Consider the following 15130-nt stretch of genomic DNA (forward strand, 5'->3'; position numbering starts at 1 on the left):
TCTTTTTTTGCTTCCTTTTCCTTTGGCTATCCTCTACCATGATAATCTGGGGTAAAGCAAGAATTAAAGTGGGTATGATTCATTGAAATGGAGTTTTACCTGATGTTTCATGGAGTTTTTGTGGTTTTAATTCCTTCAGTCAAAATAAGTGGTCTCTGCAGTGCCCAACAGAACACTTTTTACTTAATGAAATTTATTTCTCATCTGACTGAACATAATAATCCATGACCTGAAAGATTGGTGTGTCTTCTTTTACAGAGGAATGATTTTCAGAAGGAATCTATGCAGTGAATATGTCCAGCCACTCATCTGCCTGATGCTACTACCTCAGCTCTATCCTTCATCAGATTAAGTTCTCTTTTCGCTTCACTGAACAGCAGCAGAAAGTGAGTTTTAAATAGTGCATCTGGAAAACAGCACGTTGAATAGGATGTATCACTACACATTAAGGGTTCTGCCATGTGTTTCTGTTACTCAGAGACTTCAGATGGGGACAGCAGTATCAGAAGGATTCATATTTTTAAATAACAGTTGGAGGATTATTATAAACCAGGATTCCATCTGTTACATGCTAAGGTGGCAGCAAGTATGGTTTCTTTAAAAACCAGGAGGGGTATGTGTTTAATTAATGCTGGCTGTGGCAACTGAGGGCATTGGATGCTGCTTGGAAAGGTGTACTAGAAGTGTGAACTAGAAAATGGTGTTACTGCTGGGCTTGAAACTGGACTGCTCCAGGACTATCTCTGGGGTGAATGACAAAGAATGCTTGACCATCAGGTCTTCCTGTTAGAAGGGAGCTGAGATCTGGGCTTACAAGCACTAAACATCAGGGTCACACAGAGAAGTGAGATGCAAATCAGCTATTTTGTGTCAGGTCCTTGGAAGGGGTAAGCAAAGGCCTGCTTTGATAAAATAATGTACACAACTCCACAATACCTATCTTTATGTTATTTTTAGTTATATTTTACCATTAAAATGCTTAGTTATCTTGTTTTCAAAGTAAGGTATACATGTAGATGATAACTGGAGTCAGCCTGATGACGAATGTGAATTATTTCTGTTGAGTAATTCCTGTTGAGAAAATGAATTAGTATGCATCCCTTAGCCACTTCACTAATGATCTCTGACTTTTATATGTCATAGTATAGTTTAGACTTTTAGACAATTGTACAGCAAAGGAAGAAAATCTGAACAGTGGAAAAAAGAAATTATATTTCCTCTTGTGAATATTGAACAAAATGCAAAAGCTAGTTGAGAGGAGCCTCATGATGATGAAGAGTATATTATTTCTACTTTACAGGCAGAAGTACTGAAATATGAGATGATTAAGTAATGATCCCATGGTCACACAGAATACAGGGGAAAAAAAAATAGAATCTTGAACTCCTGATTCTAACTTTTGTGCACTTTCTCAGAATAATCCTTCCTCTTCTTTGTAAAGGTTTGCTATACCAAAGTACTGCTTTATATATCAAATCACAGTAGGTCTAATAACAATGCAGTTTGCAGCCCAGCTCATGTATCATTATTAACCTTGGCTTTAGAAAATGTGAAACTTAGGAGATTTATTTATGTACAGTTTCATGGAGTTAGCAGCAAATACTAAACTGGAAATGTATTTTCAAAATTCAGTAACTATGAGTATTGACCTAACATACTCTTAACTCCTTGATTTGACTTGTGTGTCCTGAGGGGCTGTGTAAGACTTTATGCACGTGATTACCTTTGCACATGATTAACTTTAGGAATCTCTAAATTCAATTTTACCAATCTAAAGGGTGAATCTGGGCATGTGTAATACATTTTTTAAGTACTGGGGCTTTTAAGGAAGTGCTCTTACATTAGATACACAGTCACTTTCTGTGTGACCCTTCAGGCATGGCATTGTGTGGAAGGGTATGGATTTTCCATTCTATTTTTCCAGTCAGTGGAAAACACACAGCAATTGCAAGTATGCCCGTGAGCATCCCATGGCCTATTCAGGAAATGTCCTTTATGAAACTTTACATGGGAGAGCTAGCTTGTGCTATCGAGTGATGTAGTCTCAGGTTTTTGTGTCTGTTTCTGAATTGTGTGGAAGTCACTGTGAAGTCTAAATATTGAGGGAAATCAATAATGGCTTTGTTTTTACATTGTGGGTAAAACACAGTTCACAAAAGTTCCTCTTAGCAACTTTTGAACATGTGTCCTGTTAATTTTTTTAGTGGGTGAAGCTTAATTATTCATAACAAGGTATAATGCTCAAGTTGGCTAATAATACTGAGGGGAGATTCCTTGTGGAGAGAAAGAAAAAAAAATTCATGTAATGCAACATATGCTGCAAATGCACTATCATAAACTTTCCCAATACAAATGTAGAAGATAACTATCTTCAGGATAAACTGTAATATTAGGAAATCACATACAACTCCATAAAAGAAAACACCAAACAATAATGGACTAAGAGGCACATGATGAACTTTACTTTCAGGTTTTGTTTGTGATTGTGTGGTGAGACAGTTCAACCTGAGCTGCAGCTCACTCTGACCTACAATATACCTACTGCTTGACTCAAGCCTGATAAAGTCAAAAAGGGTTTTTCTACAAATTCTACTCATCTTTCAAGTTACAGTCAGCATCAGAAGACCTACCTAGGTCATTTTTGCTGTGAATTTCTGTGCTTCTTAGTCATAGATCTGATGGATTATGACTGAGCATATATTGTAGTAGCCCAAATGAAAGTGGGTCTTAAAAAGATTTTCCCACATAATGTGTCCTTGGCGAGAGCTGGTTAAAATTTTCAGGAAAGTGATTAAAAAACCATGTGGTTGTAAATCTACATCAATAGTGCTGTTTGTGTAAATTTACAAATAAAAAAATCACAGAAGGGTGGGGGGAAAATCACTGTAAAGAAGGATTAATCTATTTCCATTCTTCCCAGCCACTGGTCCTAGTATTTACCCCCAGTCTCAGGTGAATCTTAATCTTGAGACCAAATTTTGTTGCCAAAAAGTGTTTGTAGGTAATATGCCAACCAACCACAGTGAGGCCAGCTTTGTAGTCTAATATCACGAGATCCTGACATCTCTATACACAGTGAAGTGATATCTGTGTTTGGAAAATGAACTAGCATTTTCCTATGCTAATGTGACTTGCAGCATTTGCTTTGCTCTGCGAGCCAGGTACATGGAATTCTTCTGCTGTGTCTGCAGCAGAACCTGGCTGCTGCCAGGATTGCTGTAACTAAAAGCTGTATTTTCCTACATACAAGAAATCTTCTAACTACTGTTTGTACTTTAAATTAGACTGTTAAGGCTAGGTTTGCTCTAGAGAAACTTTTCTGGCTTTATTAAGCCTACACTAATGATCCTTTCAGTCTACTGTCATTAGAAGGGATGTAAATAGGACAGCTTCTAAATCTCAACAACTGTAAACTTTGCCTGAGTTTAACAGTGAGCATTTAGGCTGTAAATCTGATGAGGTAAAGAAGGTGTAATAATCTTTTTGTTCTACTTGAAACTTTTAGTGGATGGGTTTGTGGCCCATGTCTAGGGTTGCTAGGAATGACAGTACTAATTACTTCTTTAAGACTGCTTTTATATAAACCTATTTATAATTTGGGACTCCTCACATTCCTATGACATTAACAGCTGCAAGGCAACAAACTCAAGTGTTTGAACTCAGATACCTGTTGCTCAGCCACTGAAATATCATTGCCTGATACTAACATTGCTTTGCAGATACAGGCCCTCTCTCAGTAGAGTCCTGTGGAAACAGTGGTTTCAGAAGCAGAGACAGATGCCCTTTTGGAGTTACTGAGCTGGTAATGTCTTTCACAGAGGGATCAGAGGAATTCTTGGAATTCCTTAAGTAAAAATGGTACCAGTCACACTGAGGAGAATGGGGACACAGGTGACTTACCCATGTTGTGCCCTAAACAGCTGTAGAAACATCCAAAAAGCATGGGAGGTGCATTTGCTTATATCTGAGTGTCAAGCTTGTGGTTGGTTTTGCATATGACTTCAAGAAAAATACTCTTTGCTACTCTGTCTTACCTGAGGATGTATGGAAATTTACTCAATGTCACATGGTATGATGACACTTTTTAGTCTAGTGGTGGATGCAAAACAGTTTCCAAAAGTATGAAAACGGCAGTATGTGAGAATTGGAAAGACTGGCGACTTGTGAGTGCTGCCTTATGCAGTACTTTAATCTTGACTTGCAACAGCCTTTTATTACACTGGATCTTGGAACCTTTTTACTTGGCCCTGGTGAGAACACACTTTGAGTATTGTGTCCAGTTCTGGGCTCCCCACTTCAAGAGGGACAGGGATCTACTTCAGAGAGTCCAAGGGAGGCTATGAGGGTGATTAAGGGACTGGAACACTTGCCTTATGAGGAAAAGCTGAGAGACCTGGGGCTTTTCAGTCTAGAGGGAAGAATACTGAGGGGGGATCTAATTAGTGTCTATAAATACAGGAGGGCTCTTTTCACTTGTCCCCTGTGATAGGACAAGGGGCATTGCATTCAAACACAAGCACAGGAAGTTGCACCTCTGTGAGAGTTAAAGAGCACTGGAAGAGGCTCCCCAGAGAGGTTGTGGAGTCTCCTTCTCTGGAGACTTTCAAGACCTGTCTGGATGCTTTTCTGAGTGATCTGCCCTGGTTTTTTGGTCCTGCTCTGGCAGGGGGGTTGGACTTGATGATCTTTGGAGGTCCTTTCCAACCCCTAACATTCAGTGATTATGTGACCACCTATAGTGGCCAATTGCTCAGCAGTTTTGCAGAGTTGCTTGGATGATCAGACCAAGTACTTTCACTTGTGATCCAAATCTGAATTTGAGCTTGAGCCCATGGAGGTGACGAGCTAGTCTGTTAACTCATGACACTGCTTGCTATTGCCTTTGCCAGCTTTTGCCTGCCCTTAGAACAGCTGCTGTGGCACAAAAGGCCAAAGGGAAGCACCTCAGTTTTGCTCTAGGCCTTTCACACCTCCAAATCACTGGAACATAACCAAATGCATGGTAAACTACAGGGTGTCTCTCCAGTGCAGAACAGGCTGTACAGTTGACTTTATGAAGTCATGAATAATCTCAGTCCTAAATTATTTTAATCCAAGCAGTCATCTGTGTTGACGAGTGTAAAGAGATGGCAAAGCGGAAAGAATGGCTGCCAAGTAGAGGATACAGGACGCAAATAAATCTGCTAAGATGAGATGAAATATGAACTAATAATGATTTATTCTAGATGCCACTGGGGTTACAGTGTGAATCACTTATGGGCATACTCAGGTGAAATTAATTTTTTACGCTTTCCCCTGAATGTTTTTTGTAGTCTCTATAGAGGTGAAGGGAAAGCAAAGCTATTAGTTACACAGGGAGTACATGTAAGAGTTTTGAAGTGCACCCATATAAATTCTCCCTAATTAGTATGTGGTTTTCAAACCTCTTGCAAGTAACAAGCATGAGCAGCTGTAGTTCTTTTTATAGATACAAACTAATCTCTAGTACATGTTGGAGTCAAAGGACATAGAGAACAACGTGCTGTGCATTCGTAAGGCTTTTCTAGCCACAGAACTTTTTATACCCTCTAAAAGTGGAAGGGAATGCAGAAGAGTGCAGAGTATAGTCTTCAAGAATACTGCTTGGGAACAAAATCATTACAGGATCAAAGGGTCTAGCTCTTTAGGATACATACTATGCACTTTTTATTAACATATGAAACAGCATGTATGAATTTTGACCTATTGGCAGGTTCAGCCTTTTGTGACCTGTATGAAATAGGCAGCACTTGTTCCTAGTTTTCACTTGTGTGAGTGGTCTTCATGACAAAGGATGGGAACAATTACATACTTTATGTTTTTAAATAATTGTAAAAACCTAAGCAGTAAGTCATAATAAAATTCCTTAGACTTGATCAATATCTTCATACATACTTCCCGTCAGAGGATTATATGTTTTCTCCCCTCTTTCTCCTTCTTGCTAGATGTATTTGTTACCAGTTTATTATTGTACTCTGCCTGGAGTCAATATCTGGTTGTGGTTGGTGAAGAGAGGAATTGTAATAGCTCCATCTCCTTTCTACTGAAATGCTAAAGTGGGGATGGTGTTGATTCCACACATCTCTCGAACAACTGTTTTTGGAGAACCAATCCTTCTTGTCCCATGATTTACTTCACAAAAGCCCATCTAAAGGTAAACCACTTTGAAGTATTAGATGGCAGATGTGTTGACTTACCCAAAAGACATTTCATTGCTTTGAATTCTGCACTCATCTCATGAAGCTCACCAAAGGAAAGACGGAAGGAGTTTCCTAATACTTTCCTATAGCTTTGGTGAAGTTAGCTATGAGTTGGTTAAGTCTCTTAAGTGACTGTTGGAAAATGAAGCTAAGTGTGGAAAGGACCATACACCTTCTCAGTGTTATTCCTTTCTCTTTCCCCAGAATCGCCTTTCTCTTTCCCCCAGAAATTAAAATAAGGATCCAAGACTTCAAATTACTTCTCAAGTGCATTGCCTTCTAACTGGTTTGTAGAAGAAAATGAGGGAAAAAGGGTCAATAATGAGAGAAAGGAGCACTGACTGTATGATTAAATTTTCATTCGGTTGAGGGACATCACAATAATGAAGAAATCATCTTCAGGAAGTGATGTACTTTTTTTCCCCAAATCTCTCAGCTCTAGCTCTGTAATAGCTTTCAAGTTAAACTACACTAAATTAACAAAGGCCAGTTTTGAATCTCCTATTTCCCTCTCCTCTCAAGTTAATCCCAGGAGGTGTGTAGTGCATGCAGTGGTGGAATATACCTGAGCAGAGTAAAATGCAAGTGGAAGAAATTGTTTCATGAGCTGCATAAAAAAGAAATAATAAAATTACAGTGTGACTCAGATGAAGAAGTGAACCACTGGAGAGAGTTCTGATGCTGAAAAGCTTACTCCCCTTGTTTTTATCCGTGCTTGTCTTGTGTTGTGTTTCTGTAGGAGCATTTCAGAACAGTGTTGGAAGGTATTCTGTATTCATCTGATCTGTAGCTGTTCCAGAGGTATCGGCTAAGGTGACATTCTGGCTCGTACCACTCACTTAGCTGTTGGATTTCTAGTTCTGCTTCTGTCTGTTGATCTTAGAGTATAGGAAACCAGAGTTGTATCCAGAAAGTAGCTCCTCTCCTTGGATGTTGCTGTATATTATTGTAATGTTGGGTATCTGGGCTGCAGATGATCTGTGGAGAGGCTCTCCTTTTTTTGTCCAATAACATTCATGCTCTCACCTCTCTAAAGGATGCAAGAATTTAAAAGAAATGGAAAACACAAACATCTAGAAGGAGATCAGGTTGCACTATCTATGAAAATGTGGCATATATTTAGATAAGCACTTGGTTGGCCCCCATGACTAACTCAAAACTTAAATGGCAGAGGAAAAGGTAGATCTGAACATTTTTTTAATTTTTAATGAATAACGTATGGAAAAAAACCCTGCTAAACAAGTTAATATACTAAAATGCAGATTTTGCATTTGCTGCTTAAGAGCTGGCCCGCTTTCATGAAAGACGAGGCTAATGACAGCACATTTGACCATGAGCAAAAGTGCTGTGAATATGCTCAGACACTATGAATTCAATGAAGTAAGGAGTGCCTCCATAAAGAGGGACTGTTGGGGGCAAGAGGTGATGTAAAATGTAGTGATAATAGCAAACTAGAGAATGAAGATAAAACAGGAATTGAGGGAAAGATTGATTAGCATTTTTTTAACAATAACAATGCTAGCTGTCACTTGCTCAGGACCAAAAAATGGGAGTGTTAGGATGAGGCTACCAATAGCTCATAAGGATCACTAGGAACTGTAAAGAGATGATTTAAAATATTTGTACTATATTTGGGTTAATTCTGCAAAGATAAAACTGACTTCTTTTAACCTATCAACTGTTTTCTCTTATTTCCCTCTCTGTCATGAACTAAGGCAAGTTGACTTACATGTGGCAGATGTAAAACAGATGTATGTCATAGCCTAGTTACATGGAAGAAGAAAAAGGCACTAGCACAGCATCTTACTGAATAGGTGACATGGCATGTTGCTTCGAAGTTGCATTTTTTAGATGTTTGGTGCTACCCAAAACAGAGAACATTAAATAGTTAACAAGGTCACTTTGTACAGCAGTACTTGCCACAAGACTATGCCTGTCTCAGAGGTACAGCAATCAGAATGGCTATCTCAGCTTACTGTGTATAGTATTTGTATAAAGATGGCATGAAATTAGTGATTCCCTGCTCCACTAAGGGAATCACAGACCTCATTAGGGGACCGAGTGAATTCAAGACAATATTCAAGTTCCTTGAAGAAGTTGGACTTAAGGAGAATCCTGTGGTACATGAGTTTTCCTTCTACTTAGCTTCAGCAATGAACTACCCTTTGTGGTCATGTTTTCTATATTCTGCTGGGACTATCATGTGATTTTTAAATCTCAAAAAAAACCCTTAATTTGTGCTCGGAGACTGGGATTGTCATTAGTTTTTGTTCCCTTTGTTAGGTAGACCCATGCCAAATTTTAAAATAATTCTTACAGTAGGTTTAGGTGTATGGTCTGTGACATTCAATTCCACCATGGGTATGTCATCAGCATCTACAAGTGTCTGAAAAATGAACACAGGTAAGAAAGACATAAATTACATTTGGGTATGTCGCGATATTTTACATACATGAAATGCAAAGTAAAGGAAAAAGAAAAAAAAGGAAGACAGCAGAAGACTGACTGAAAAGTAGTGATATGCTAAAGATAGCCTTGTTTTTTACCTGTCACCATATGTGTTCATTTGATAGGAAAGGGTGAGACAACAGCAAGACTGACCCAAGTAGTTTGGACAGTGAAATACAAATATTAATGAATATACATTTAAAACCAAACACAAGACAACACATCATTCAGATGCTGTGTTCACTAAAACAGGGCCATTGCTTCTCAGAAAGGTAACAAAGACAGCTGAATAAGGAACCAGGGTGGAAATAAAAAGCTGATGACCTTTTACGGCCTCTAAGCCATTACTCATTGTGTTGACTTAAAGGTTAACCCTATCTTCTTGCAGGAACCTTCATGATTACCTATGGTAAAACGTGCAGATTTGTTAACCCAGCAGTTGTCAGAGAATTTAGATACTATGCAGTTTGTTACCTTCTCACATATGCCAGAATCATGGCTCTTCAGTTTAGGTTTGTCTTTTACGTCACTAGTTTGAGTTGTGTCTTTGCCCATTTCATAGGACACCTGTCTGCTAGCAAGTCTGGAGAACATGCTGGGGGTATCCGTTTCTGTGTCAGTACAGACCTAAAATGAATACAAGAAAAATAATCACTTGAGCTTCCTTAGAGTTCCAACCCCCCTGCATGGGCAGAGATGCCTCCCACTAGATCAGGTTGCTCAGAGCCCCATCCAACCTGGCCTTGAACACTTCCAGGGATGAGGCTTGCACAACTTCCCCAGGCAGCCTGTTCCAGTGACTCACCACCCTCACACTAAAGAATTTATTCCTAATGTCTAACCTAGTATGTTTCCAAATACAGCCCACTTCACTTTCAGAAAGCAGTAACTGTTTCATTATACCTTGCTTTCTCTAGATAATTATTTAGTGACAATCAGTTTCTTTTTTGTGTGTATCTGGACTCCAAATCTCTGGTCAGACAAGTATGTCCTAGGAGTATGATCAAGGGGCTCAAGGGGTGCTCTGACTCTAAGCTTCCCTTACTTTCTAAAATTTCTGTTGCTTCACCTTAACATTCTTCCTTCAGTATCACAAACCATAAAGAATCCAAAGATTTACATTCTGCTTTTACACTTTCCAGCCTTCTGTCTCTTATTTCACTTTGTCTCACTGCTTTCTTGGAGTTCATGAAAAGAGGACCACAATGAATTTAATCTAAATAATCTACCACTTTGAAGGACTCTCTATGGAAACTAATAACTTTTCAATTTACAATGGATGTATGGGAATTGTCTCCCTTATTGAATCACTGTCAGAGAGAGAAAAGAGTCACCTTTTTCCTTTCAATGGCCTGCTTACCTCAGAAGACTGGCTGATGATTGTTGCTCGTCTGGAGGAGAGATAACTGCTGAAAGACCTTGAGTCTTTAGGAGAAACTCTCATCAGGAATCGAAGGCAAGGAACATATGTTGCAATGGCTGTTCTAATGGGTGAGAGGTAGAACCAGTCAGATTTTTTCTAGTAGCACAAAAATTCAGTCATCACAAACAATGCATTTATTCAGAAAGATGAATGAATGGTGCATAGGCTGGAGAATTACTGGGTACAAAAAAAGTTTCCTAGATATCCAATATCTCATGTATAATCCTTGCAAAGATCACTAATTCATAGTGTTCTGCAGAACTCAAATTTATCGCTTGGCAGGAATAAGGACATTAAAGTATAACTCTTCAAACTGAAGGGAACTATTAAAATTACATTTTATCTGCTTTCAGCTTGATCAGGGTAAAAATAACTTTCAGTCCCTTTAAACTGAACCTTGCAGAAGTACCACATAATGAATTATTTTAATTTTCCCCTAAGCAGCTATTTTGTCTTCTTAAACATCTGTTTGCCAGCTATCTGTAGAGTTGTTCAAAATGTGTGAGAAGGATCTGGGAGTCCTGGTATATAGTAAATGATGCATGAGCCAGCAATGTGCCCTTGCCTAAAGGAGGGCAAATGGAATCCTGGAGTGCATAAGGAACAGTATGGCCAGTAGGTCACAGTTCTGGGCTCCCCAGTTCAAGGGAGATGGGGAACTACTAGAGAAAGTCCAGTGGAGGGCAACAAAGATGACTGGGGGTTTGGAGCATCTCCCTTATGAGGAAGGGCTGAGAGTGCTGGAACTCTTTAACCTGGAGAAGAGAAGGCTGAGGGGAGACCTTATTAATGCCTACAAGAATCCAAAGGCTGGATGTAGGGAGGATGGAGCTAGACTCTTTTCAGTAGTTCCCTGTGACAGGATGAGGGGCAATGGGCACAAGCTGGAACATAGGAAGTTCCATTTAAACATGAGGAAAAACATCTTTACTGTGAGTGTGACAGGGAACAGGCTGCCCAGGGAGGTTGTGGAGTCTCCTTCTCTGGAGATATTCAATACCCACCTGGATGCAGTCCCATGTAATGTGCACTAGAGGATCCTGCTTTTTCAGGGGAGTTGGACTGGATGATCTCTAGAGGTTCCTTCCAACTCTGACAGTTCTGTGATTCTGTAATATTACAGTATTTCTTTCCTCACATGCAGTGCAAGGAAACTCTTTAGCCTGGCTTTCCTCTTTCCTCCCAGCCTTCCCTGCTTAGACGTTCATGGCCACCTCTTCTTTATCCAGTTCCCAACTAGGTCTTTGTGAAGGATGAAACAACAGCATATATATGGCTTTGTTGTCATCCATCAGATCTCACAGCCTGCATCTGAACTTGGTATAGTAATGAACATAGATTTTACAACTCAGAAGAAATACTGTCTGAGCTATGAAAGCTTAGGGGAAGGTGGGAAAGATGCACAAAATAGGGAGGAGGTGGATTGACTTAATAAATTGCATCTGTCTTTGGCCTGGTTAATTAAAAAAACTGATATTTGCAACTCTGACAAATGTCTGAATCTCTCATTAAAATAGTTTAAAAATGAATGGTGCTTTCCTTGGAGGTAGGGAGGTCTCTATCTTTTATCATGTAATCTCTAAGTACAGCTCAGTGTCTATAAACACCTCTAACACCTGCACAGCAGTTTGTTCCAAGTATAAATTCCATGACATTTATATGGCATTGAGAAGTTTCCCTGGGGAGAGTGAGGTAAAAAAATCAGGTAAAGCAGAGTTCAGGTACTAGTTCTAAAAGTAGCAAAGTTACTGTCTGATTTTCTTTATTATATTAAATGTAGCTTATAAGATTGAACTTACCTGTATTTGGGGTGAGTGATGGCATAAATGATGGGGTTGTGGATGACAGAAGCTTTGGCAATCACAGCTGGTATGGAGTTAATGAAGGGTGTTAGGACATGGGAATATCTAGAGTAATGTAAACACATTATGTATTTAGTAGTGAGTTCTATGTAGTCTATGCAGTTATACAATGACAACTCAATAGTTTAATAGTGCTCTAGAGAGAGCAAAAGGGGGAGTTCTCTACCCAAGCAGTGAGAGAACAAATTTTACTTCCTTTGCCCGCAAAGATCAACAGCAGCCTAATTGCATTTCTGAGAAAAATTATTTTCTTGGGGCTTCTCTTGCTGCACTTCACTACTATGACTCAGAATGGTGGTGATTCCCATGTTGTTTACCCTAGGGACAAAGTCAACCTTCAATAAGTGAATGTGCATTCATCAGACTGTCTGTTTCAAACTCAGCAGATATACTTGATGAGTAATGTCACTAAATAGGTGTGCAGAATGAGGCATTATAAGGGCAGATAACCAGTAAATCTATTTTGCTATTAAAACATTGTTTTTTGCCTGATCTGAACTAAGAAGTGAAGGGGAAGTATTTTTCTGAACTGAACAGTGAAAGGAAAATGTTTTCAGGTGTTATAGTTATGCTTATGGTGTTACTGTGACCATTAATATATGCAGGTGATGCGACTCTAAAGGATAAAGGAATTATGGTTGATGTCTAGCTGCCATGCTGCTATCAGCCAGTTAATTTTTGTAGGTAGCTTGAAGTATCCCATAAAGTCTTGGTCATAAGAAAGTGAGTACAGAACAGCTCAGATCAAAATAACGTCACTTCATAGGCAGTTTCTACCATGCAAATTCTCCATACACCTACTTAGAGGCTATGAATACCTCTTCCTGCTTTGGCAGAAATCATTCTGAGTGATATGGCCCAGTAAGTCAGACATTCCTCTCAAGGATAACATCCTTTCTTTGTCATTGCTCTTCTTCCTGAGAAGAGTCTAAGCTCCATCTTTCAATTAGCCTTATATTTCTATAACATTATGGGAAAAAACCGATTTTCCACTCAATCCTCTCTCAGAAGCAGGTTTCTCATGTAAGTGCTACACAGAAACAATAAAGACAATTGTATAAGTAGGTTGCAACTCATCTCCCTGATGAGGTAAATTTTAATCATACTATGAGACTATTTATGCTCCATGATGAGGTGGTAATACAGGAATAATTTTGTCAGTTCCCTGAATGTTGAGATGCTATTTCACCTCTAATTTATAACTTTTCTCTGATAAGAATTGTCCAAGTAGCGTGTTCTCCATATACAGTTTTTAACATAGTTTCTTCTAATCATACTTGTAAAACATTGGTTAGAGGTGCAATTCCTTACAGAGTCTGGAGAACACATAACAGTGTGACCCTACTGGAAAGGAATTTTTGACCCTGAGATGAGAGGGTGCTTTGGTAAGACTGATGGAGGGTTCAGCTAAGGGAAACAAACAGCATCAAAAGCTTTTGTTTAAGCTAACCACTCCCAGCAAATAGGAGTCTTCCTCTTGAGGAAGTAGATAGTCACATCCATTTTACAAAGGCTAAACAGGAAGACTCACATGTTAACCTAGGAGAAATATCCACATACAGCCAAGGCATCAAGACTCCCGATCTATTAGTTGTACCTGGATTGTATCAGCTATTGTCTGGTGTCAAGCTATGTACAGATACTATACTAATAGTATCATGCTTTTCTTGAAGTTACTGTATAAAATACTGACAATTAAATACAGAATATGTTTAGATGATTTGCATTTATGATTTTTTATATCCATCATCAAAAAGCTCCCTGATGCAAGTATGTACTAATTTTCAGCTTCCTTATACATGTAAGGAATTTCAGCTGTTTGATGTAACACCAGAAAATTAAAAGACTTCTGTTACTAAAAGAAGTGGAGAAAGAAAATATAATCAATCCCTCAGTGGATCTCTTTGGGGCCCTTATAGCATTTTGATGCTAAATAAAGTTTAGATAGTTCAAGTATCTTAGCATAGAGATTCTGCATTCAGAAATTAGCAGCACAGTAAAGTTATGTTGCCAGTAATAACTTCCTGTGCTCTTTTTCTTTTTCTTTTTTCAAAGTCAAACTAAGAAAAAAATCACAGTCAGCATGTGGCTTATTTGTTAAATGTCACTCCTAAATATATTAATATTTTGGATACACTTCAGGCATTAAACCTGACAGGTAGCTTTGACTTTCATCTGTCTTACAATTTCACACTTTTTGCTTTAATTGAGTGTTCATTTGCTGATACATTCATAATTACCCAGCAAAAGCCACCAGGGCAACAACAGAGTATGGTGACCAGGAAATGACATAGAGTAAGATGACAATCAGTGCAATTTTGGCCATCTTCCACTCATTTTTCATCCTCTGATACTGTTTCTGGAACTCTTTATTTCCATGTTTGGATCCAAATGTCTGAATAGATCTAAGGGAAATAAGCATACAACAGCAAAACAAGGAGGTATGGAATTCAGTAAACAGCTTCATATAAAGGGGCAATAATTACTCTTACAGCTGAAAGTCATCCACTTTTAAGTGTGTGAATGTAGCCATGTGACCAGTCCTTCACAATTCAATGCACTTTTGTTGCACTAATCAATGGCAAAATTCACATGCACTTCAGTGAAGAAAACAGTCCCATATCAGAAGAATTTCCACAAATCAGGTATTCAAGCCACCTGAAGAATGCTGTATTGAATACAGTTAGAGAAGTCTTGGCTTCCCTGTACTACCTTACTTTCACTCTGGACTTCTAAGCTATGTGGCTAGACATCCTGAATTCTACTGAACAGATACCTATAGGTAATAAATGTAATGGCAGGCATAGACCTTTATTTTTACAACAATAGTTTTTGTTTCAGAGACCTGTGATTAAATGTTTTATCTTTTTTTTTGCCTTCGTCGAACATGTAATTTGTACTTCAATTCCATCTATTTTTCCATGGAATAGTTGTTGATACAGTGTTGTTAGGTGTCTCTGATGTCCCCTTAGTATTGCTTGTGGTTGGTTAATTTCTGTAGCCCTTTCTCATCCTAAAGATTTCTCTTGCTTCTACTCATACCTTTTTCCATGTCATTAGACAATATACTGAACAGCTCTAGCTTAAATTGACTAATCACTCCTCTAGGGATCATACATCTTATCGTGTTGACTGTAAAAAGACATCTTGTTTGGTTTCCTCAGTTGTGCATACAAATT

The 15130-nt window shown here is 38.7% G+C and overlaps 2 protein-coding genes across 4 annotated transcripts in view; one reads left to right on the forward strand and one right to left on the reverse strand.

The window, feature by feature from the left end:
- The window catches only part of WAPL (WAPL cohesin release factor), a 141503-nt gene that overhangs the window by 6897 nt on the left and 119476 nt on the right, over positions 1-15130 (forward strand). The window contains exon 2 of one of the 2 annotated variants that reach the window (XM_051617165.1): positions 259-386. The exons of the other annotated variant lie outside the window; for it this stretch is intronic. The gene's annotated coding sequence lies outside the window, so the exon portion shown is untranslated. The remainder of the gene's footprint in view (positions 1-258; positions 387-15130) is intronic. 2 annotated transcript variants of the gene reach the window in all.
- The window catches only part of OPN4 (opsin 4), a 32067-nt gene continuing 17949 nt past the window's right edge, over positions 1013-15130 (reverse strand). Inside the window, exons 8-13 of one of the 2 annotated variants that reach the window (XM_051617185.1) lie at positions 14192-14356; positions 11889-11996; positions 10027-10150; positions 9141-9293; positions 8536-8604; positions 1013-1071 (exon numbers count right to left, since the gene is read on the reverse strand). In XM_051617185.1, coding sequence (XP_051473145.1) covers positions 1030-1071; positions 8536-8604; positions 9141-9293; positions 10027-10150; positions 11889-11996; positions 14192-14356 — 661 coding nt within the window. In that variant the 3' untranslated portion in view covers positions 1013-1029. Of the gene's footprint in view, positions 1072-5199; positions 7249-8535; positions 8605-9140; positions 9294-10026; positions 10151-11888; positions 11997-14191; positions 14357-15130 lie in introns of those variants that run through there. The other variant, XM_051617183.1, reaches the window with a different exon arrangement.

The sequence above is a fragment of the Apus apus genome, chromosome 4 (assembly GCF_020740795.1).
Source record: "Apus apus isolate bApuApu2 chromosome 4, bApuApu2.pri.cur, whole genome shotgun sequence".
NCBI classification, from domain to species: domain Eukaryota; kingdom Metazoa; phylum Chordata; class Aves; order Apodiformes; family Apodidae; genus Apus; species Apus apus.